At 54.4% G+C, this 23,544-nt stretch overlaps 2 protein-coding genes across 4 annotated transcripts; one reads left to right on the forward strand and one right to left on the reverse strand.

Moving 5' to 3' along the window:
• Window positions 937–12,599, forward strand: ILVBL (ilvB acetolactate synthase like). Of its 3 annotated transcripts, none has more exons than XM_003123453.5 (16): window positions 937–1,125; window positions 1,678–1,822; window positions 3,239–3,440; window positions 3,560–3,687; window positions 3,773–3,911; window positions 4,005–4,116; window positions 8,058–8,157; window positions 8,301–8,398; window positions 8,509–8,645; window positions 9,878–10,012; window positions 11,054–11,168; window positions 11,263–11,432; window positions 11,510–11,580; window positions 11,664–11,735; window positions 11,913–12,018; window positions 12,140–12,599. In XM_003123453.5, exons 2-16 carry the CDS (start codon window positions 1,688–1,690, stop codon window positions 12,316–12,318), a joined length of 1,899 nt encoding a protein of 632 aa, XP_003123501.2. In that variant the 5' UTR covers window positions 937–1,125; window positions 1,678–1,687; the 3' UTR covers window positions 12,319–12,599. The 3 variants fall into 3 exon arrangements, with proteins under 3 accessions (XP_003123501.2, XP_005652963.1, XP_005652964.1); XM_005652906.3 differs by having other exon boundaries at window positions 952–1,451; XM_005652907.3 differs by having other exon boundaries at window positions 952–1,169.
• Window positions 12,599–19,513, reverse strand: SYDE1 (synapse defective Rho GTPase homolog 1). Its single transcript, XM_003123426.4, has 8 exons — window positions 19,299–19,513; window positions 17,361–17,702; window positions 16,615–17,259; window positions 16,220–16,434; window positions 15,447–15,573; window positions 15,073–15,233; window positions 14,289–14,514; window positions 12,599–14,012 (listed from the first exon to the last, which is right to left on the reverse strand). Exons 1-8 carry the CDS (start codon window positions 19,384–19,386, stop codon window positions 13,609–13,611), a joined length of 2,208 nt encoding a protein of 735 aa, XP_003123474.1. The 5' UTR covers window positions 19,387–19,513; the 3' UTR covers window positions 12,599–13,608.

The raw sequence follows: 23,544 nt of genomic DNA on the forward strand, positions 1-23,544 counted from the left end.
AAGGATGCATGGGAAACACACACGGAAGTTCGCGGATTTAGCAATTTAAATATGTTGTGAATATTCCTGCCCTCTCTGGCGGTAAGGTCTTGATCTATGGTCTTCCGTGGTCCTTGGCCATGACCTCACTGGCTCCTCACTGGCTTCTGTTCTCCATCACCACTTCTGAAGCTTTCTCGTTTCATTTACACTTGGTATGATTGTCCATAGGGGCTTTGTAATAGCCCCAAACTGGAGAAACAGAAATGTTTCTCAATAGGAGAGGGTGAGGAGTTCCCATCGTGGTTCAGTGGTTAACGGATCCGACTAGGAACCATGAGATTGAAGGTTCGATCCCTGGCCTCGCTCAGTGGGTTAAGGATCCAGTGTTGCCGTGAACTGTGGTGTAGGTTGCAGACGCGGCTCGGATCTGGAGTTGCTGTGGCTCTCGCGTAGGCCGGTGGCTACAGCTCCGATTCAACCCCTAGCCTGGGAACCTCCATATGCCGCGGGAGCGGCCCAAGAAATGGCAAAAAGACAAAAAAAGACAAAAAAAAAAAAAAAAGGAGAGGGTGGGGACCTGGCCTCTTCCATGGCAGTATTGCGGTAGGATGGGAGGTGGAGTCTGGTATTAGATCGAGAGGGCGAGGTTTGTTGGGGGTGAGGTCCCGAAAGATGTGGACTCTGGCAAAGGGACCGTGACTGTTCAGACCGTGACTGTTCAGGCTCCGCCTACGAGAAGAGGTGTTCAGCGCCGCGGTTGCGGAAAGCCGCCTGGGTTCAGAGCGCAGGGAATCTGCGGAGGCCCGCAACAATCCGCCAAATGAAGGGCTGGCTCTTGGAAGCAGCAAAGGGGCGCGGCCTTTTGTAAAAGGCCTGCAGTGAGAGTCAATGAGAAGCGAGAGAGGGCGGAACCTGTGCAGAGGCAGCCAGTAAGAGGGAGGGCTCTTATGGGAGGTGCCTGTGTACCGGAACATGGCTACCGGTCAGTTCCGCCCACGCGCTTCGAGTTGGACTACCGGGCGCCCTGATCCAAGTGGGCGAAAGGGGCAAGGTCATAGGTTCCGGGTCCAGCCTCTTCAGGCTGCGCGCCCCGTCACGTGACACGAAGGGCGCCTAATTACACCGGAGTCGGCGGATTTTCGTGTAGGTGAAGGTTAAAGTGCCCCGTGGGTCGGAGAAGCATCCCGGTGCGTCCAGACCTCGCTGCCTGGGGTTGGGGGTTAGGCTCGGGCCTGGGCGCTTGCTAGCGGAGAGGGGCCTGGCTTGAAGACAGTGTCGCGCACGCTAACTTGGGGGGCGTAGATGTAGGATGGGCTCATCTCCAGGGCTGAGAGTCTTGGTCCTTGATGGCAAAGAGAGGCGGAACTTCCCGCTGATCCATTGAGGAGCAAGTAAATGGGAAAATAACTCTTTTGAGGCATTGTCGCCGCTTTGACCTGTGATGGCACAGTTTAGGTGGTCATGGTGAGGTATGCGGGGAGGCGGGGGGTGGCGGGGGCGGTGCTGGTGTTGCAAGAGGCTTGGCCTGATCCCCGAGGGGCTTGGCCTGGTCCGGAGCCTAGCGGTGTAAGGGGCGTGGTCGCTCAGAAACTCGCGACAAGGAGCGTGGTTCGGAATCTGAGCTGGGAGTGGGGGAATGCCTTCTGAGGTCGCGGTTGTCGCGCCAATGTCCTAGCGCTCTCCTTTCTTTCTTAGGTGCTACCATATGGAGACCCCCGCGGCCGCCGCCCCTGCTGGGGGCTTCTTCCCCTCTTTCCTGTTCCTGGCCTTCGGGACGCTAGTGGCCGCCTTGCTGGGCGCTGCTTATCGCCTGGGGCTCTTCTATCAGCTAACGCATAAGGTTTGGGGGAATACGGGGGTGGCGGCCGGGGGCAAGTAAAGAAGGAGTGGACTTCCAGCGCTCTTTCCAGCTAACTCATTTTACAGACGAGGAAAGTGAGGCCCGACTAATCAGAGGAACTGGTCGGGAGAGTTTTTCCAGGGTTCCGTCGCCACTGCCCCGAGCTGCTTGCGGAGCTCTGGACTTTGCCTCAGGGAAGAGATCACCTGGAAGCCACAGCTGCCCGGGGCATTCAGTACCCCGCCAACCTCCTACATCTGGGGCCTGGGGCCCGTTTTACAGAGCAGTACCCTAACAGGGTGGGGTCAGAGTGCTGAACACAGGCTCCAGAGGAGGAGGCTGTGACAATTTTGTGACAGTTGCTGAGCTCAATGCTTTAGAGGGGTTTTCCCATGTACCCAACACGTTCCTGAATAGATGCTCTGGTTTCTGTCTTCATTTTCCATAGGAGGAAACCAGGGCTCATAGAGGTTGTATGATAATTGCCTTAGGTGAAGAGCTGACCCCACAGACCTTGCTCTGAACTACTTGGCTCCTCTTTCAGAAATTTACCCCTTCCCCAGACCCTCCGCCTAGTCTTTCCTCTCCTAACCAGAATCAACACCACTAGCCTTGAGGATTTGTGGTGATTTAAAGCAAAGCAAAGACCCCTGGTGTTTGGGGCTGTGCAGAAGTTGGCGTTGGGAGGCCCCAGCACTGTTTGTGCCACCACTTGGTAGCTGGCAGCCTGACACCTGGGCCTGGCCCAGTGAGTTGGAGAGAGTCTGATAGGCTGGTGTCAGTCAGCAGTCATGTAATGAGGCCCTTTTCCTGGAGGGCAGGTGTTCTGGAGTCCCAGCAGATGACCCCTGAAAACTTCCCTTGGTTCTTAGGATCCACCTTCTCTTACGTCTCTCCCTACTTGCTCCACTATTCCCAAGGAATGTGGGCAGTGTTACAGAGTGGAGTGCTTTAAGAGCATTGGTCCAATGAGACTTCTCTTTTTATGGCCACACATGAAGCATATGCAAGTTCCCTGGGCTAGGGGTTGAATTGGAGCTGCAGCTGCTGGCCTATGCCACAATCTCAGCAATGCTAGATCCTTACCACTGAGCAAGGCCAGGAATCAAACCCATATCCTCATGGTTACTACATCGGGTTCTTAATCTGCTGAGCCACAGTGGGAGCTCTGGTTCTATGGGACTTTGAATTTTGCTCAAGAGTCTTGGTCTCTGTAGTTGTAAAAGGATATAACGTCAAGAGGATCTGATAAGATAATATGTCCTATGCTGAGCCTGGGGTATAGCATACTATGTGCCTAATCAACACCAAGCTTCCCCTCCTTCCTTCCTGGGGGAGGGGGATCATTCCTCTTACCCCCTGCCCTGGTGTCCTTGCCCTGGTTCTTGACAATCTTCTCTCCGTCTTTGGGCCCAGGTGGACAAGGCAAGCATCCGGAATGGTGGGGAGAATGTGGCAGCTGTACTGAAGGCCCATGGTGTGAAGTTTCTTTTCACACTGGTTGGTGGGCACATTTCCCCACTGCTGGTGGCCTGTGAGAAGCTGGGCATTCGTGTGGTGGACACCCGCCAAGAAGTCACGGCCGTCTTTGCTGCCGATGCTGTGGCCCGCCTGACTGGTGAGGGCAGAGTGGAGAGGGCTAGGGTTGATGAGACTGGGATGCCTTTGAGGGGCAGGGTTTTTTTGGGGGGAGCGACCAGGAGTGTGGGCATAGCTGTGACAGGGTTTGTGTTCCAGGGTCTGTGGGTGTGGCGGCAGTGACGGCAGGCCCTGGCCTTACCAACACAGTGACTGCGGTGAAGAACGCCCAGATAGCCCAGTCCCCGATCCTGCTTCTGGGTGGGGCTGCCAGTACCCTGCTGCAGGTGCTCTGTCCCTGGGGGGTGGCAGCAGCTTCAGGGAGTCTGGAAGTTCTCATGTGTTGACTCCCTGGAATCCAATCTCTACCAGAACCGGGGTGCACTCCAGGCTGTCGATCAGATGTCCCTGTTCCAGCCACTCTGCAAGTTTTGTGCTTCTGTGCGAAGGGTGAGAGATATCATCCCCACCCTGAGGGCTGCGATGGCTGCTGCTCAGTCGGGCACCCCTGGTAGGTGGTGAAGTGGGGGTTGGGCAGTAGTCAGGCCATAGGGCCTGGAGGCTGGGAGGCACAGCAGACTCAGCATTCTCCTTGTCCATGTAGGCCCAGTGTTTGTGGAACTGCCTGTTGACGTGCTGTACCCCTATTTCATGGTTCAGAAGGAGATGGTGCCAGCTAAGCCACCCAAGGGCCTCGTGGGTCGAGGAGTCTCCTGGTGAGTAGCCCCACTCCTACCATGCTCTCGCCTCTCCCCTGGCTCCTCCTGCAACCTCCTGCCAGTGCCCATTCCTCCTTTGACTCATTCGTGGATTTCACATCAGTTGAGAGGAGCCAGCCATGGGAATAGCTTTCCAGATAGAGGTGCTGAGGCAGGGATGAAGTTGGTGTGTTGGGAAAGCAAAGTGGCAGCAGGTAAGCAAAAGGGAGAGGGGCAGAGGCTAAGCAGAACAGCCAGTAGGAGCCACTGGGCAGACCTAGGGCTTTTTTTTTTTTTTTTTTTTTTTCTTGCCTCCCCTTGTCTCAGGTAGTTCCCAAATCAGTGATCAGATCTGGATCCTTAACCCATTGTGCTGGGCCAGGGGTCCGACCCGCATCCCAGGGCTCCCAATACACTGCTGATCCCGTTGTGCGGCTTTGTTTTTTGTTTTTTTGTTTTTTTTGTCTTTTGTCTTTTGTTGTTGTTGTTGCTATTTCTTGGGCCGCTCCCGCGGCATATGGAGATTCCCAGGCTAGGGGTTGAATCGGAGCTGTAGCCACCGGCCTACGCCAGAGCCACAGCAATGCGGGATCCGAGCCGCGTCTGCAATCTACACCACAGCTCACGGCAACGCCGGATCGTTAACCCACTGAGCAAGGGCAGGGACCGAACCCGCAACCTCATGGTTCCTAGTCGGATTCGTTAACCACTGCGCCACGACGGGAACTCCCGGCTTTGTTTTTAATTTGAGATCTATTGAGAAGTAATGCAGGGCCTTGAGCATTGGCGTGGGATACCCTGGTTCGGGTTTTTATTACGTTTCCTCTGGCTATTGCTGGAGAGTAAACTTTGGGGTTGGGTGGAAGCTGGGAGGCCAAGGATGAGGTGTGCTGGTCACTGGGATGAGAAATGATGGTGGCCTGGAATCTGGGTGGTAGCTGTGGGATGCAGAGATGTGGATGGATCACATATGGGTGCCTGGACCTCCAGCAGGTCAGGATAAGGGGACATTGGGTCCCTGTAGGCCCATGACATGGGCACAGATCACTCTGGGGCCACCATGGGACTTTTGGGTGGTGAGTTGCCTGGATGTTGGAGAGAGCAGGGCAGCGGGGCTGGCCTGGGACAGGATTGAAGGTTTTCCAGAAGAGCTACAAGTTTCGAGGGGAAACGTCTTTCCATAGAGAAGATAAAAGGGGTTCCATGAAGGGGCAGAGGTGTGTGAAAGGGATCCATTTTAGGTCACCACTGAGCTGGGTTTGGCTGAAACAGGGCACGGAAGGAAGAATCAATTCTTCTCCTGCTCCTTCTCCTCTTATCCTCTCTGTTCCTTCCCTTGGCCTTTCTTCTGTGCCTCTGCCTTCCACTCCCTCTCCTAATATTTAGCGAGTGCCACTTTGCGCTAGATACAAAGAAGGGGTATGAACAGGGCAGAAGAGGTCCCAGCATGCTGGGCATATGAGAAACACCTTGAGGGTCAACTCAGGGAATAGCAAGTTTACTTACATGTTTTTTGTAACAACCCTTTGAATTAAGTCTCAGTGGTATTATTATGCCCATTTCATAGATTAGGTAACTGAGACCAAGGCAGCTGAATGACTTGCATGAAGTTTTCCAGTTTCCAGTTTGTTAATGGCGTGCAAGGATTCAGTTCTGGGGGAGCCTTCAGAGCTTTATCCACAGAGCTATGTTCCATCTGTAATGAGTGAAACAAAAGTCCAGAGAGATGGGTTCGAATTCCAGCACTGCCACTAACTAGCTATGTTAACTTGAACAAATGATTAATGCCCTTTTTTCTCCCAGTTTTATTTTGATTTAATTGACATACAGCACTGTGCACGTTTAAGGGATACAGTGCAATGATTTGGCTTACATATATTGTGATTAAATCTTTCTTGACTTTAGCTTCCTTGTCTGAAAGATGGGTGAATATTGCCTTTTCTCTCTATACTAAGATTCTGTGAAGATTCAAATGAGGTTATTTTGATAGTGCAGAGTATATGCTGAAGTATAAAAGAATTAACAATTATTATCTTAAATGAGAAGAGGCCTGATGTAGTTCCCGTTGTGGCTCAGCTGGTTAAGAACCCTACACAGTGTCCATGAGGATGCTGGTTCAATCCTAGGCCTCACTCAGTGGGTTAAGGATCCAGGATTGCTGCAAGCTGTGGCATAGGTTGCAGATGTGGCTTGGATCTGGCATTGCTGTGGCCGTGGCTCTGGCTGGCAGCCTGCAGCTCTGATTCGACCCCCTAGCTTGGGAATTTCATATGGTGCAGGCGCCGCCCTAAAAAAGAAAATTAAAAAAAAAAAAAAAAAAATAGGAGTTCCTGTCGTGGCTAGTGGTTAACGAATCCGACTAGGAACCATGAGGTTGCGTGTTCGATCCCTGGCCTTGCTCAAGTGGGTTAAGGATCTGGCATTGCCGTGAGCTGTGGTGTAGGTTGCAGACGTGGCTTGGATCCCAAGTTGCTGTGGCTCTGGCATAAGCCAGTGGCTACAGCTCCGATTCGACCCCTAGCCTGGGAACCTCCATATGCTGCGGGAGTGGCCCAAGAAATGGCAAAAAGACAAAAACAAACAAACAAACAAAATAAAGTGGGCTGGATCCAGTGTCATATCAAGCGTCAGGCAAGCAAGGTCTCTTGCAACCTTCCTCCAACATGACTAGGGAGCCAGAAATAGAGAGGAGGATTCAGGGGTCCTGAGTACATGGGAAGTGGTCAGTGATCACGCCAGGTAGGCTGAATTTTTAGCAGTTTTGTTCTGTGGCTGTGACAGCTTTTTTGCTCCCTGGCCTCCCTGACTCCTCCCCCACACTCCCTGTCCCCCTCTTCTCTCTTGGGCTGCCCCTCCTCAGCCCCCTGCAAAGCTGGCTTATGCCTTGCCTTTTCTTTCCATGTTGGGGTTCCTCATGTTGCTCCGTCCTTGGCCTCTTCTCATTTTCTGTAACCTTTACTGTTCCTCAAAAGCGACACAGCGGAGTTCCCACTGTGGTTCAGTGGAAACGAATCCGACTAGTATCCATGAGGATGCGGGTTTGATCCCTGGCCTCGCTCAGTGGGATAAGGATCCGGCGTGGCTGTGGCTGTGGTGTAGGCTGGCAGATGCAGCTCTGATTTGACCCCTAGCCCAGAAACTTACATATGCCACGCCTTTGGCCCTAAAGCGCAAGGGAAAAAAAAAGGCGAAATAGAAGCTTCAGGCTCTGACTACTTCCAGCCCATGCCCATGTGTGTATTTTTGGCTGGATTGGATTTCCCTGCAAGTAGGACTTAGCAGGATTTATCTTTGTGTCCCCAGGGCCCTGTGATCCAAGGAATGAGGAGGTGTCAGAAGTTGGAGAAAGGCAATATGGATGATGTTGATAACTCCCATTAACTCAAGTGTTTTGCAATATGCTTTTGTTTTTGCCATGCCTACAGCATATGGAGGTTTCTAGTAAAGGGATGGAACCTGAGCCACAGCAGCGACTCAAGCCACTGCAGTGACAATGCCAGATCCTTATCCCACTGCATCACAAGGGAATTCCCTGCAATGTGTTTTGTATCCTGAGTGGATATAGATCATTGAACCTTGGGAGAGATGTTTCTCTTTTATGTTTTACTGAGGAACAAGCTCAGAGAGGTTAAGTCACTCACCAAAAGTCACACAGGAAGCAGCAGAGCCAGGACTTAAGCCCCTCCTCTGTCTGACCCCACAGCCATGGGCCCTGATCCTGGTGCTCCACACCTGTGTCACTTGTTTCTGACAGTCTGTGTCAGGTTCGGGTGGTCACCAGGAGCTTCTGAGGGGAAACAGGCCACTGGACACTCAGACACTGGGGTTTGTCTGTCTCTGGGCCATTACTCATTGTACCCTGTTCTTGTTCTCTTGGTCCCTTTCTTGGCCCTTCTTCTTCAGCTTCTGGAATCCTGGTAATTACTTCTGGTAACTGCCTGTTCCCTTTCCCTTCTCAGGTACTTAGAAAATCACCTGGCTAACCTCTTTGCAGGAGCCTGGGAGCCTCGGCCTGAGGGGCCTCTGCCTCTGGACATCCCCCAGGCTTCCCCTGAGAAGGTGAATCACCTCTCTAACCTGGCCAGGGCCCCTCCACCTGCTCAATGGCTTATCCCTGAATCAGTATCAGGTCTGTGATCTTGGGTGTGGGGGGGGCGATGGTGACCCGAGTTTGGCTATTTGAGCCCCCGCTCTTGCCTTAGGTTCAGCGCTGTGTGGAGATCTTGAGCCGGGCCAAAAGGCCCCTTATGCTCCTCGGGAGCCAGGCCCTGCTGCCCCCAACACCCGCAGACAAACTTAGGTGAGAAGCCTCAGCCTTTGCCCTTACTGTCACATCCCTGGTCCCCTGGTGCCCTGTGAGGAGGGGCAGGCCCTTGGCCACACTCACCTCTGTTCTTCCTGGACCCCCAGGGTTGCCGTGGAGACCCTGGGTGTCCCCTGCTTCCTGGGGGGGATGGCTCGGGGACTGCTGGGTCGCAACCACCCCCTCCACATCCGGCAGAACCGCAGTGCCGCCCTGAAGAAGGCAGATGTTGTCATCCTGGCAGGTGGGTCTTGGCTTCCTACTTTCCCTTCCCCTTCCCTTTTTCTCTCTCCGGGCACCTCCCGACCATGTGACCTTGCCTCCTACAGGTACTGGCTGGCACCCCACCCTCATAGTCACCGATCCTCTTACCTTTCGCCCCACCCCTTCCCCTGGAGCCAAAATTCAGCTAAACTCTGGCCAGGTTACAGTTGTATGCTGTGACTCAGCTTCGCACAAAGGAGGATGCACAGATCACAGGCACCTGCAGTACTTTATGTACAGTATTTGCATTTGTATGCATTATTCAGCATTTACACAGCATGTCCACCTACAGCATCTGTGTTTTTACCTAAAGTGTCTGGAATCCTGCCAGACACATGATAGTTCTATCAGTTAGCTATTGTTTTATAATAACCATCCCTAAACTCAGTGGCTTAAAATGCACTTATTATTTTTCAAGACCCACTTATGGGTTAGGTGGTGGTTTTTCTCCTTTTGAGGAGGGCTCATTCCTGTGTCTGCTGTCAGGGAGGCAGGAAGGCAGCTGTGCTGATACAGGCTGGCTGGCCCATATACTTGGTGGTTGGCTGACTGTTGGCTGGGCTAGCATGGCCTTAGCTGGGGTAACTGAGTTTTCTCATGCTTCCCTACCTCCTCCTCCATGTTTCTCATCATCCAGCAGGCTAGCCTGTGCTTGTTCACTTGGTAGATGATGAGAAACATGCAGAGCTGGGGGAAGCAAGATTATTTGAGAGAGGGAGTGGAAGCTGCAAGGCTTCTGGAGGTCGGGTCTTGTCTTTTTTTTTTTAGGGCCGCACCTGCATCATGTGGAAGTTCCCAGGCCAGGGGCTGAATGCCATAGCCATAGCAGTGTGGGATCTGAGCCATGTCTGCAACGTGTACCACAGCTCATGGCAATGCCGGATCTTTAACCTACTGAGTGAGGCCAGGGATTGAACCCACATCTCAGTCGGGTTTGTTTCCGCTGAGCCACGATGGGAACTCCCAGGAGGTCTGGTCTTAGGAAGGCATACGCACTTCTGACACATTCTTTGGGCCAAAGCACGTCCTGAGGCCAGCCCGGGTTCAAGGGTTGGGAGCTGCAAGGTCTCACTGCAGGTAATACTGGCGTAGGGGAGAGGTGAATAATGGGGACCTTTCTGCATTCAGTCCACTGTGGTGGATGAAGTAAATCAGTGGGCACTCCCCAGGATGTTAGTCCTTCGTCCACTGAGGCCCTGTCCCCTACCCCAGGAATGGTGTGTGACTTCCGCCTGTCCTATGGCCGTGTCCTCAGCCGCAGCAGCAAGATCATCATTGTCAACCGTGACCGAAAAGAGATGTTGATCAACTCAGACATATTCTGGAAGCCGCAGGAGGCTGTGCAGGGTGAGCTCCTGACAATCCCCACACATATGTGTTCTTCCTGGTCCCTCCGCTTCTGGCCTCTGCTGCAGCTGGCTTGAGTTGGGTGCGGGTTGGTGACCAAGGCCTGGACCCTGCCCCAGGGGGCACCCAGTCAGTCACAGACACCTATTTGGCTCTCAGACGAATGGCTGCTTCTGGATGAACTAATGGTAGGATGTGCACCAGAGGGAAGGCCTGGGAACGTGCATGTGATCACATCCCTTAGCTGCAGTCCCCTGTGCTGCCCGCTGCCCTTACGTCTCTTAGTTGTCTTATCACAGCCCCTCCACCCCTGCTCAGTCCCCTCCCATGGCCTTTCCATGTTCTGCTTTGCCCATCTTTCCAAGGATGTTGACTCTCTCCTGCAGTGTAGGTGAGAAGGAACTTGAGTCAGGCAGAGAAGTGGCACTGTTTGCATTCATGTTTGGGAAGGTCCACTGTAGTGGCTCATGGGCTGTGAGTTGGAGGGAGCTAGGTGGAGGCAAGGGGGCTGTGAGGGCCAGGATAGGAACGATGAGGCCTGGGGTGGGGATGGACAGGGACAAGAAACTCAGCTTCTCTGGGCCTCTGTGTGATCATTTCTAAAATGGAGATGATAAAATGTACATCATCACTGGCTTGTTTATTTGGTCACTCCACAAGCACTTCGTGTGTCTGGGTCATAGAGATGCGCTTGGAGGGTGTGGTATTTTTAGTGACATGTTTCAGAGACAGAATTGATAGGACTGTACGATCTGGGCTGTGAAGGGGAGGCAGGAGATGAGGCTGGTGTGTTTCTAACCTGTTTTGTGTCCCCTAAACTGTGTTTCTTTGGCCTTGCTCTCCTTCTCACCCTGGTTGCCCTAACTTGGTTCCAACAGGCTCTGGGGCGTGTTTCCCCATTTTGCCTTAGGAGCACCCCTGGCCTGCCTCCTTGCCTCCTGTGCAGATGCTGCTCTTGGCTTCCTGCTGTCTTTGGGCCTCTGGTGCTGGAAGGGCAAGAAGAGGCCACCTCCCTGCAGCTGTCCCTTCTTCCTTCTCCAGGAGACGTGGGCTCTTTCGTGGTCAAGCTGGTGGAGGGCCTTCAGGGCCAAACGTGGGCCTCGGACTGGGCAGAGGAGCTGCGGCAAGCTGATCGGCAGAAGGAGCAGACCTTTAAGTAGGGGCTGGGTGGAGTGGATTTTGGGGGTGGGTTTTTGGGTTCCTGGCAGGCTGTGCGACTGGCTCTGCTGACCTGTGCTGCTCCATCACAGGGAGAAGGCGTTGATGCCTCTAGCCCAGCACCTAAACCCAGTGCGGGTCCTGCAGTTAGTGGAGGAAACTCTGCCAGACAACTCTATCCTGGTGGTTGATGGTGGGGACTTCGTGGGGACTGCTGCCCACCTGGTGCAACCCCGTGGCCCCCTGTGCTGGCTTGATCCTGGTAAGGAAGGGCCTATGTCTGGGGCAGCTTGCACTGTCTGGGCCCCCTTCATACTCACCTGCTCTTGGTTCTCCTAGGCGCCTTTGGGACTCTGGGGGTTGGTGCAGGATTTGCACTTGGGGCCAAACTGTGTCGGCCAGATGCTGAGGTGAGTCAGAGCGTGCTGGGGGTGGGAGGCTTGCTCCTTTTTTGGGGTGGGAGCCACCCCAACAATCATTGGCATCCCCTCAGGTCTGGTGCCTGTTTGGGGATGGAGCCTTTGGCTACAGCCTCATCGAATTTGACACCTTCGTCAGACACAAGGTGACGGGCTCACCCAAGGGAAACTCAGAGCTTGGGGCTCTGGGAGATGCCTTCATGGGTGGGGTGCGCTGGGGAGGGAGCTGCTTGTCTGGCAGAAGTCCTGTCCCTGTCTTTGTCCTGTGGCTGGCCAAGCCTTGGGATTGAAGGCCGTGGCCTGGCTTCATCCTCTCCCTGCAGATCCCAGTGATGGCCTTAATAGGGAATGATGCTGGTTGGACCCAGATTTCTCGGGAGCAGGTGCCCTCTCTGGGCAGCAATGTGGCCTGTGGCCTGGCTTACACTGGTGAGGGGCCTGGGACGGGTGAGGAGCGGGGGAACACCCCACTGGATGTGTGTTCCTCTCCTGAGCTGGCTGTTTGGTAGGCTGGGTCCCTGCCACCATCTGACTTGACCTCCCCTTTTAGATTATCACAAGGCAGCCATGGGACTGGGGGCCCAGGGCTTGCTGCTTTCACGAGAGAGTGAGGATCAGGTGGTCAAGGTGCTGCGTGATGCCCAGCAGCAGTGCCAAGATGGCCACCCGGTTGTGGTCAACATCCTCATCGGGAGGACAGACTTCCGAGATGGCTCCATTGCCGTGTAGGACCTCAGGGGTCAGTGCTCTTGGCTCTCTTCCCACCCCTGGACTGTGCCTAGCTGGTTTGGAGTCTCATCCTTGCCTGCCCTGGGCCTATCCTCTGAGGCCCAGTGACTCTGCAACCCTCCCTGAGGACAGGGAGGGTCTGGAGGGGTCAGGGCTCAGAGGCTCCTTGGCAGCACAGAGCCCTTGGGCCTTTTTCTTTGTGGGCCCAATGGTGCCCTTTCTCCCCTCCTCTTTCACACACTGAATAAACCACCTCTGGTCCACATGGGCCCAAGTACTCATTCCAGAACCTGTGCATATTGGTTTATTGTCCACAAAGATGGAAGTGAGGGAAAGAGAGAGGAGACAGAGGGGGCCCTACTCTCCCACTGGAATTCTGGGGCCCACTGAGGCACCACTATGGGGATTTCAGGGTGCCCTGGCACTGCAAACTCTTTCCCCGCTCTGTGGTCCCTGAAAGCCCCACATGCTTACTCTAGACATGTCCATACACACTAGTCCTCACACACAGACACACATGCATGGAGGCAATAAATATGTTCCGTACCAAAGTGCTCCCAGCCTGACACTTCAGGTGGGGCCCCTCCTAAAGGGAGGTCATATAAGTGCTCAGTTTCTTCAGGAATGGGGAGGAAGAGTTGGGGAGGGGAAGGGCCAGACTCTGCTGTCTCCATTTGCTGGTTTGAGGCAATTGTGGGATTTTTCTCTAGAAAAAAGCAGTGGGAAAACCAGCTGTTTTCCTATATAAGCCCCAGGCTGCCCCTCTCCAGCCAGAGCTTGGGAGGGGGGCTCTCCCGAACCCTGCCTCAGACAGCATCTCATGATAGTCCTTGGGCCCGCCGAAGGAGAAGCAAGAGTGCAGTGCTCAAAGCTAATACTGATTTGGTTGGCAGCAGCAAGAGGACTGTCTTTGGGGGTGGGTGTCTCACCATCCCAGGGTGATGCTCACAGTAACTGGTGTTAACCCTGGCCAAGGAGAGGCAAGAGAGGCCAGCCCTGCAAGCAGAACTGCCTTTTGGCAGCCTCGGCAGAAAGCCCTTTGTACTCAGAAAAAATGGCCACAGTAGATGGTCCCTAAAATCCCCAGACCCTGGTCTTCGCAACCAGTGTCCAAATATTGAGCACTGGAAACGAGGAATGATTCTCATCAACGGGATGGCTGGCCTCTAGGTAACTTCCCAAGAACCAGGAGCTAGGCCTGAGCTACAAGTCTGGCACCCCTAGATCGGTAGGGTACCACCCTGGCAGCCAGGAGCCCGGCCTTAGTGATGGGGTCCAGCCCCGCCCGGCTCAGAGGCACACGTTGATCTGCTTGGAGAGCTCTCTCTCCAGGTCCAGGATGAGGGCATCAAAGTCTTTGAGGTTCAGGTGCGGGTTGAAGGGCGCCTCGAAATCGTCTTCGAAGTCGGTGGCGCCTGTCGTCTCACCACCCACTTCTTCCTCATCTTCGCTGTCGCTGCCCGTCACGTGGTCGTAGTCTGGCCCGGGCAGGAAGTCCCGCCCACAGGGCAGGAAGTCCCTCCCGCAAACGCTCCAGTCACCGGCGTAGCGATTGCTCGGGGGGCTCTCGGGGCCGCTTCGGTCGCGAGGCCGAGTCACCACATCCGGGCCCGCTAGCGGCAAGTGCAGCGGCGGCTGTGGTTTGGGCCGCAGGTACGGGACTAACTCCGGAGCCTCTGGGGGCCTGCGGGGATCTGTAGAGGGAGAGGGAAGGCTTGGATGATGTCATGCCCAGCGGCGGCAACCAGACCTGATTGGCTGCTTAGGTAACCAGACCCTGATTGGCCGGTCGAATGGCAAGGCCTTCGACCGGATCAGGATTTCACTGGCTAAGCCAGAACTGGTTGCTGAGGCAACCAGGTACTCTGACGAGGGGGCGTGGCTTGCATGAAGTCAGATACTGACTGGTAGCTAGAGAAAGCTTCGTTGAGGCTGACTGGCCCCGATTGGCGGCGCGAGGGCGGGCTCACCTGGCCAGGCCTGAAGCAGGTAGTGCAGCACCTCGATGTGGCGCTTGAAGTCCACAGCGTTGGAGAGGCCTGGGCCAGAGCTGCGGATGCGGGGCCTGGTGGGTGTCTGGCGCGCCGGCAGCAGCACGGGACCGAAGCACACTGCCAGGTTCTGCGGGGTCATGCGGTTGTGGGCGTGGAAGGAGGAGACAAGGCGCAGGTGGTCCAGAAGAAGAGTCAGCGTGGCCTAAGAGGAGAGGGTTGGGAGGGCATGACGGGGGCAAAGCCGGTTCCCTGTTGCACCTAAGGCGGTTCCCAGAACCTCAGGGAAACTGAGGTTTAAGGCTTCATAGCTGGCAGATGACCCAGCTAAGACGTAACCATTTAGCTGTTAGTATTATGATCCCATTTTGCTGGATGGGAGACTGAGGCCAAAGATACCTTTGAAATGGCAGAATTTGGGCTTGAACCTCTGTGTATCAGGCAGGACCGGTATTAATCCCATTTTACAAATGAAAATATCGAGGCACAGAGAGGGTCTGGACTTGTCCAGGATCCCACAGTCAGGAACCGCCCTTATGGCAGGTTGACAGATCTAATGTTCAGTGTCTGTGAAACCTTAGGTAACTCACTCACGTGATCTGGCCTCAGCTTCCTTATTTATAAAGTGGGGATACTAATAGCACCTAGAAAATTAGGGTTGTGACAACACCACACATTCATGGCCATCACTAGCCCAGGGTGAAGCATTCTGTTGATGTCAGCCCATTTCCTGTCCCGCCTACTCCCACCAGGCCCAACTCACCCTCTCCACATCTGGCAGGCAGCTGAGGAGCCCACGTGTGCCTTCAGTGCTCTGGGGGGCCCTGCTTGGGGGCCCTCGGGCCATGGCCTCCAGCACCACCTGATAGAGGGGCTGGGTGATGAGTGGGGTAGGCAATTCCCGAAGATAATCCTTGAGAATACCTGTGGATACAGGGCCGACTCTGGTCAGGGCACCCCTGGTTTCTAAGGCTGGAGGTTCAGCTGGGGCTGGGAGTGGGGAAAGAGGAGGAGGATGGATGCAGGAAGGTGAAAACAAGGCTAAAATAAGGGGTGAAGTCCCAGAAGGACCACGGGGACTGCCTTGAGGTGAGGATTGAATGTGGAGCAGGCAGGAGAGAGAAGGGGCATGCTGACCAGTGATGACATTGATATCAGGGTACAGGTCCTCAGAGAGGCAGACAGCTGTACTGTCCCGCTCAAAGGCATCTCGAAGCTCTTTCTTCACAGCTGCTGAGCCGCACAGACGGTATAGCCCCACTACCTGGGGGTAGGAGCAGATAGGAGATGTCTTATCAGGGCCACAGACTGATCAGGGCCCTATGGGGTGAGGGCCAGAGGTCTAGGTCAGTGTGGCAATGGACTGAGAGATTGGGGGCTGGCTTCACTGACTACCTTCCTGGTACTCTGACACCTGTCATGGGGGACCTACATGGCTGCCTGGACAACCTGGCCCTGTAAATCCTCTGGATGACTTGTCCTGGCACCCACACCCACTTTGACTCAGGAAACTGACTCCTTTTCAGCTTACTTGTCACCTCCTCTGGAAAGCCCTCCCTGACTACCCCAAACAGCAGGTCAGGCCCTGCTTTAAGCTTTCCCAGCTTCTTCACTCTTATCCCAGACACAGTTTTACATGTGTGATTTACTGGAGTCATATGTTTTTCCCCATCAGGCTCAGAGCTGCAGAAGGGCTGGAATCCTGTATTACTAAATGAACAGATGACCCATGAATTATGGGCTAGGTGCTAGGGTCTGGGGCAAAGGGAGGCTGCTGCCCTTGTCTAGGCTGGGACTGGAGCTAGGAGTTCCCCAGATGGGGTAGGGTGAAGCCCGGCTTTTGTACCCTGGGTGTTCTGGGAGGGGGTGGGTGGGTTTGGGGGCTAGTTAGGGTGGGGTGAGAGGCTTACCCTCAGCCCTCGGCGCTCGATCTGCCCGACACACTTCTGGATGATAAGGGGCACCTGGCCTGGGGACTGCTCCCGCTCCACCAGCAGTGGTAAGGGCAACCCGAAAACACGGGGCTCAGCTGTGCTTGGTGCTTCATGTTGCTCTGACAGGGTCAGCTTGGCATATAGCAGTCCTTGGGGCTCCAGGCGCACGGCCAGCTGCTGGGCCTGGCATCCTGAAGACAGAAGGGGGCCTCCTAAATGGGGTGTGCCACCACAGGCTCCTGTGCCCTAGCCCCCTATTTCAAGCCACGCCCCTACCCTGGGCTTAGTACCCTGGGCTCTCTGGGGGAAGGAGGGAGCCCTGAGCTGGATCCTGAGCCCTACCCCTCCTCCCTTGCAGCCATTCGTCCTACCTCGGAAAACTGTGGGCAGCAGCACAGTGCCCTGGGCGCAGGGCCTGTGCCGCCGAACGCCTGGGTCCCATGCCAACACCAGGGCCCGCAGCAGCCGGGCAGCCTCGAGTTCAAGGTGGAAGGTGTGGTCCAAACGCAGGAAGTCTGGCCCCCCACGCAGCGGCCCCGTTCGGGCCCGCGCCACCCCATCCACCTGCAGCAGGCAGCAGAGGTCTCGTGGAGTGGCCCCAGGTGCTGGCCGTAGCCCCCCCAGCCCGTACAGGTGCAGGCTGAGGCGGCCCCAGAGTGCAGCCGGGGGCGACCGGGCTGATGGGCCCACCTCATAGGGGCGGAAGGCAGTGGGTGATGGGGGCCCTGCTGGGCGCTCGGGTGAGTCGCCATCACTGAGGTAACCAGCCCTCAGGCCCCGTGCGCCCTCAGCCACTGCCGCCCGCCCCGGGGTTCCTACGCTGCTATCCAGGTGGTAACGGCTGATGACTGAGCCCTCTGGGGCGGCCCGCTCACGCTCTCGGCCAGCCCGGGTGCTCCGCAGGCTCAGGCGGCGCCGCAACTCGGGCAGCTTCTTCATCTTCATTGAGAGGCGCCTGGCTGGGCCAGGAGACTTGGTGCGGGAGGCTTTGGTTGGGGGACTGGCAGGGGCTGTGCCTGTGGGGAAGGCAGAACTCAGGCTCCAGAAATCTGAGTTTGGGATGGGGGTGGGGCTAGTAGCCATCTTAGGGGTTCCAGGGTATGAGGCTTGTGCTCACCTGGGGAAGTCAGGCTCTCTGGCTCAGCTGAGCCTGGCTGCAGCCCTGGGGGCTCAGCTGTCGGAGGTCTGGGGTCCTCTTCAGGGATGGGGTTGTACCAGATCTCACCAGCAGGCTCTCCACTGCCAGGTGCCCCAGGCCCCAAAGCAGCCTCCTCCGGTGGTTTGGCCCCACCCAGCACCCATCGGCGGCTGCTGGGCTCCAGGCTCTGCAGGTAGGCACCCCGAGCCGGGCTACGAGATTCTTCGGGGCTGGGAGGCCCCTCTGCTCCAGGCTGGGATCCTTCCAGGGCCTGGGGCTCTGGCTCTGGAGGGCTAGGCTCCTGGCGCTGGGCTGGGCGGCCTGGTAAAGTGCAAAGGAAATGAGACCCAGCCTCCCACTGTCCCCAGAATAGCCCCAGTCCAGGGCTCTTCTCCCAGCAGGGGCTGGGGCTGGGGTGCACTCAGCTCTGACAGTCTATACATTCATTTAGAATGGGTGGCAACAGGCCAGCAATCTCATTACCAGCTTAGAGCTGCACACTACCCCCCATCCCAAAAAGGACTCTGTCCCTCTGCCCTCCAGCCTCAGCGGTCCAGTGGGGTTTCTTTGTGCTTGGGTTCTGCATTCCCCAGTCTGCTTCCCCTTGCCTCTCATTAACTCTGGCATGGAGGTCTGCCCCATCCCTTCTTGCTGGGTGGCTTTGGGTAAGTCACTTTCGATCTCTGAGCCTCAGTGTCTCCTCCTGTGAAATGCAGGGATTTGTTGCTCCCTTCAGGGAGGCTTTGGGGAGCTCAGCATGGGAAGCATTTCCCAGGCACTCACATCTTGGTCAAACCCATAGTCCACAGTGGACGCTGGCTAGCTTGCTTGGAAGACAAGAGCAGGCATAAGAGCAAGAGTGCCTGCTGTGTTTTCCCTTACTTGCAGCATGTCACTCCCCAACTCCTTGCTTGTGTTCCAAACTCTGCCTGCATTTTGGAGCGGGTCCTGTCTCTCAGCCCAGGCCAGGCCTCCATGGTCAATGCCTTGACCTCCCTCCCCCCTCATCTTCCCCTTTCTGACATCTCGAGCTGTTTCCTGTGTTTTTCTGTGCGTGGGCACCCCTGTCCCTTTGCTCTGGGAACCTTGGGAATCTTTGGGAAGGGCTGGGGGGGAGGTCAGATCCATGCAGTCCTCTGCACCCCCTCCTTTAACTCCTTCCTTCCTGGGACTTCCTGTCTGACACAGCTCCCATTTCTTTAAGGTCTTGCCTGTGGACTCCCTCCTCTGGTCACTTCAGATTTCTATTCCCCAGGACTCAGCCTTGGAGGTTTCATTTAGTAGCATAGTCCAAAGAGCTGTTAAATCACTTCACTGGCACTGGTAAATTACTCAACCTCTCTGTGCCACAGTTTCCCCATCTGTATAAAGGGGACAGTTTCCTGGGGCTGCCTTAGGTGGGTTCAGCTGCAGTCACTGGTTAATAGGTCGCGGGGGGCGGGGGCGGTTGGGGGAGGACGGTGGTAGGGGGTGGCCACCATGCTTGATGAACCGCCTCTCTCCCTCCTCTGCAAGAGTATGCCTGGCAACCCTATACCAGGTCTCTAGGGCTCAGGGTATTCCCTGCTTGACTTGACTAAACCCCAGTTTCTCAGCCTCCCACCTCCTCCTCCCCTCCACTCTCCAGGCGCTCCGCCTCGGCCCCATTTCCTGTCAGGGGTGAGGCCCCCTCCAGGGCCTCCCAAGGAGCACGCAGCGCTGGCATCCCTGGCCAGGCGCACATAACGGTCCGCGCCCCCTCTCCCCCCAGCCCGTTACTTCCAGGACCCCTGCTTACCCCGGCCCCCAACCCCGGCCCGCAGGGGGCTCCGCTGGGCTTCCCCAGTCCCCTCAGTGGTCCCTCCTTGGGGCCTCGGGACACCCCCTCCCAGGCCAGATGGGGTCTGGCGCCCCTTCTTCTCCACCTTCCCCTCTCACCGCGCTCCTTCGCGTCCGACTTTTTCCGGGGAAGTTTCTCCCGGCCCCGAAGGCGGGAGAAGGTTTTCCTGAGCAGCGGCTCGGCCATGCTGGGGCCCGGGCCGGGCGGAGTGCGCGCCCCGGGCTCGGGCCGCGCCGCCCCCCGCCCTCCCCGCCCCGCCTGGGCCTCCCCGCCCGCCCCCAGTCCAGCGGCAGCAGGAAGCGCATTCCGGGAATGCTTGGCCCCAATTTTTTTTTTTTTCTTTCCCCTTCCCGCGGCCTGAGCGGGCGATGCTGGGATATGTAGTCAGTCGCCTGGGGCCGAGAGGGGAGTGAATGGGGGCTCTGTGCTGCCTCCTGGGCTCCAACTGAATATTGTAGAGCAGGACCAGGCCCTCATCTTTCCTCGTATCCATCTTCTGTTGATGACCGCCTACAGCAAGTTCTCTTGGGTTTATTACAAAATTCATCGGGCACTTATCCCTTTTCTTTCCCCCCATCCACTGTTCTAGCCTGGTGCAAGCCCTAGGCACCTCTCAGTTTTTGAAGACATGGCCATTTCCTTAGTTTCCTGATGCCATTGCGGTGCCTGTCTCCTCCACCCAGTTCTCCTCCCCTCAACCGGCCCCCGGCAATTCCAATTACTGCTGCTGTTTAACAAACCATCCCAAAACTTAGTGGTGTGAAACAGAGTTTCATGATGCTCACACATGCTGTGGGTCAGAAATGTGAGCTAACATTGTTTCTATTCAGTTGGAAAGATTTTGAGGTTTAGGGGGTTACTCAACAAGTGAGGGTCCAGAATCACCTGGAAAAATGTTCACTTACAGATCTTGCAATTGATGCCAGGTGTGGGCTGGACCTCTATAGGGGTTGTGGAATAGGGCACCTACACATGCTTCTCCATGTGAATTGGGGGCTTCGAGCAGCTCAATAGTCAAGAGTATTTGGGCTTCTTGCTTATCTACCGAAGCTTCAAAAATGAACAAGGCAGGGAGTTCCTGTCGTGGCGCAGTGGAAGTGAATCCGACTAGAATCCATGAGGTTGTGGGTTTGATTGCTGGTCTTGCTTAGTGGGTTAAGGATCCGGAGTTGCCATGAGTTGTGGTGTAGGTCGCAGATGGGGCTTGGATCTGGCCTTGCTGTGGCTCTGGCGTAGGCCGGCAGCTATAGCTCTGATTAGACCCCTGGTCTGGGAACCTCCATTTGCTGTGCGTGTGGTCCTAAAAAAAAAAAAAAAAAAAAAAAAAAAAAAAAAAAAAAGAACAAGGCAGGAAGTCCCTGGTGGTGCAGTGGATTAAGGATCTGGCTTTGTCACTGCTGTGGCTCTGGTCACTGCTATGACTGGTCACTGCTGTGATGTGTGTTCCATCCCTGACCCAGGAACTTCTGCATGCCACAGGCAAGGCAGAAAAAAATCCAAAATGAACAAGACATTACCTTTGCTGAATCAGCTTTGAGTGCCAAACTGTGTTACTTCTCGCACCAGATTCAAGGAGAGGGGTCATAGGCTGCACCTCTCTCAGTGGGCTATGTGTCAATGTGACCTTGTAACATTCTTGTGTGAGAGAATGTGGGATGGCAGATATTATTGTAGCCATTTGGAAAATTTAACTTGCCTCACTTGTATATTCCAATCTCCATGCAATATTCAGAGTGGACTTAAAAACCTGAACTCAGATCATGGCACATCCATGCCGAACAGTCTTCCTATAATTGCTCACCCCACCTAAAATAAAATCTAGATTCCTATAAATAAAATCCAGTCCCAACAAGACTTCTGGCCTTGTCTCCTTTGTTGTCCCTGTCACTCACCATGACCTCATCTCTGGTTCTCCTTCATATCAAATTATTTCTGCCCCAGGCTCTTTGTACATGCAGTGCCTTCATGTGGCCAGGGATCAAACCCACATCCTCATGGGTGCTAGTTGGGTTCACTAACCACTGAGCCACAACGGGAACTCCTCAATATTTATTTTTTGGTAAACCCTTTTGACAGGGTTTCTGTACTTTTCCTGTTGCATTTATTTGGTTACATGCAGCTCATTTAATTCACCATTGGCTATGATTTTTTCCCAGCAATCAGAAACTCTAGATAAGCATAGGCCAGCAGCTGTAGTTCCAATTTGACCTCTAGCCTGGGAACTTCTATATGCCACAAGTGCAGCCTAAAAAGCAAAAGCAAAAAAAAAAAAAAAAAAAAAAAAAAAAAAAAAAAAATTCTTGATAAGTGAGAACAAATGATCTGCTGGCTGTATATAATGAAATGATTATGAATGCTAAATTTCACACTTGGTGAAGTTTGTAAATTATTCATCTGGATTTTACTAATCACCATTTGGATTTTGGAGTGTGTGTGTATGTCTTCTTTCCTCCAAATGTTTACATAATTGGCTAATGTGCTATGCTTATGAATAAGCACAGCCTCCAGGAGATACAGGATTTTGTTGAAATTCAGGTAGATGGTGCATGTCGTGTTTGAGTAGAGCTCTACATCCTCTTGGCAGACAATGGAAGTTGGCAGATAAGTAAGTGCCCTAATTTCCTTACCCCTCAGATGGTATCAGTGAGGTATGTGTTCCACACAAAATCTCAGAGGTCCCCAAGGGATTGAATTTTACCTGCCTATGGCGAAAACTTGCATATCAATTCACTCTTTACTGATTCCCTTCCCTTCTCTGTCTCACTTCTTCACCGCCCTTTCAGCATTTCCTAGATCAATTTCCAAATAAACTACTTGTTCTTGAATCCTTATCTTAGGATCAGCTTCTGGGAAACATCAAATGAAGACATTCTCTCCAGGCCTCAGTTTCCTCATTTATCCAAAGGGATGGGTCCAAAGAGACTCCCTCTCTTATAAAGGCTATGGGGGTAGGAGGTGTTGGATGGGGCATGTGTCTGTGGACTAAGTCCCCTGTCCCTCTCTGGGGTCCTCAGTTCCTGGGAAATGAAAGATGGAGCAGCTTATGGGGAGCAGGCTCCTAGTATCCTCCACCCCCTGCTGTCATTCTAGTTGTTCCTACACTGGAGGTTCACCTTTATCTGGCATCTTCCAGGATGAGAAGGCAAGTGCTGCAGCCTGTACAGACCTCCCTGGCTGGGAGTCAGTCCCCAGAGGCACCAGGGAAGTGGTGGCTGCTCAGAGATGTCCACTGGGGTGGTATTGAGGAGCTGAAGGGACAAAGGGTAGTCGAGTTACCAAGAGGCATCTTCCTGAGGGAGTATGTGGTGTCACCTAGGAGGTAGTTAAAAGGGCAGCATATCTTGGCCAGAGCCTCCCAGTGGCCCTTTGAAAAGCCACACCAGGCAGTTTTGGAGCTGCAGCTGAGGTACAGTGGGTCCCCCTGTTGCCCACACAGTGCCCTCCTTTTATTAGCTGAAGGCCTGCTGGGCTCTCCTGCTGGCCACGCTCCTGCACAGGTCCTAGGACACATTTAGCAATTGGTCACCTGTGGCCATGCCAAGAGCTGTCTCAGCGTCCAGTGTGCAGAGCCTGAGGGTACTGGTCACGAGGGCCTCAAAGAAGTTGTCCCAGAGGAAGAGGAGGCAGGCTGGATAGGGGTGACTGGTCAGCTAGGGACAAGAGGCCTGGGGTGGGCCGGGCCAGGAAGAGACCCCGTGTCATTCCTTAGCTCCTTCCTCCTCCCTTCTCAGGCCTCTGATCTCTTGCACATTCCAAAGAATGGTCTGGCCCTTGACTGGCTCTGGGAGGTAGCCTCTAAGCCCTTGTATTATGCTACCTTGTAGAAATCTATTGTATACCTGGGGGCCATGCCAAATAATTTATGCTAACAATGTGATTTATGGTAGGGGCCTTGGTCTACAATGTATCAGTTTAATCTCTGAAGGGGCCAGAGACTGAGTAACTAAGATGAGCCACATAGGTGGTCAGCCGTGTCTAGGTGTGTGTTATTGGATGAATTATGTGCCCCTCCCAATTCATATGTTGGAATCCCAACTCCCCAGTAATTTTGACTGTGACTGTGTTTGGAGATAGGATCTTTAAACATGTGATTAAATAAAAATAAAGTCTTTAGTCTAATCCAGTATGACTATTATCCTAAGAGGAGGAAATTTGGACACAGACATGTGTGCACACAGAGGGAAAATGATGTGAAGAGACAGGGAGAAGATGGCCATTTTCAAGCCAAGGAGAGAGACCTCAGAAGGAACCAACCCTGCTGACAACTTGATCTTGGACTTCCAGCCTCTAGAACTGAGAAAATTAATTTCTGTTGTTTCAGCCCCCAGTCTGTGATGTCATGGC

The sequence above is a fragment of the Sus scrofa genome, chromosome 2, assembly GCF_000003025.6.
Source record: "Sus scrofa isolate TJ Tabasco breed Duroc chromosome 2, Sscrofa11.1, whole genome shotgun sequence".
In the NCBI taxonomy this organism is placed as follows: Eukaryota; Metazoa; Chordata; class Mammalia; order Artiodactyla; family Suidae; genus Sus; species Sus scrofa.

Coding starts and splice junctions, on each gene's coding strand:
- ILVBL (XM_005652906.3), top strand. Junction 4,117..8,057: donor GTGGGTCGAGGAGTCTCCTG/GTGAGTAGCCCC, acceptor TTCCCTTCTCAG/GTACTTAGAAAATCACCTGG. Junction 11,736..11,912: donor ACACCTTCGTCAGACACAAG/GTGACGGGCTCA, acceptor CTCTCCCTGCAG/ATCCCAGTGATGGCCTTAAT.
- SYDE1 (XM_003123426.4), bottom strand. CDS start 19,386: ATGGCCGAGCCGCTGCTCAGGAAAACCTTCTCCCGCCTTCGGGGCCGG. Junction 16,435..16,614: donor GCTGCCCACAGTTTTCCGAG/GTAGGACGAATG, acceptor TTCTGTCTTCAG/GATGCCAGGCCCAGCAGCTG. Junction 15,234..15,446: donor TGATATCAATGTCATCACTG/GTCAGCATGCCC, acceptor CTGTATCCACAG/GTATTCTCAAGGATTATCTT.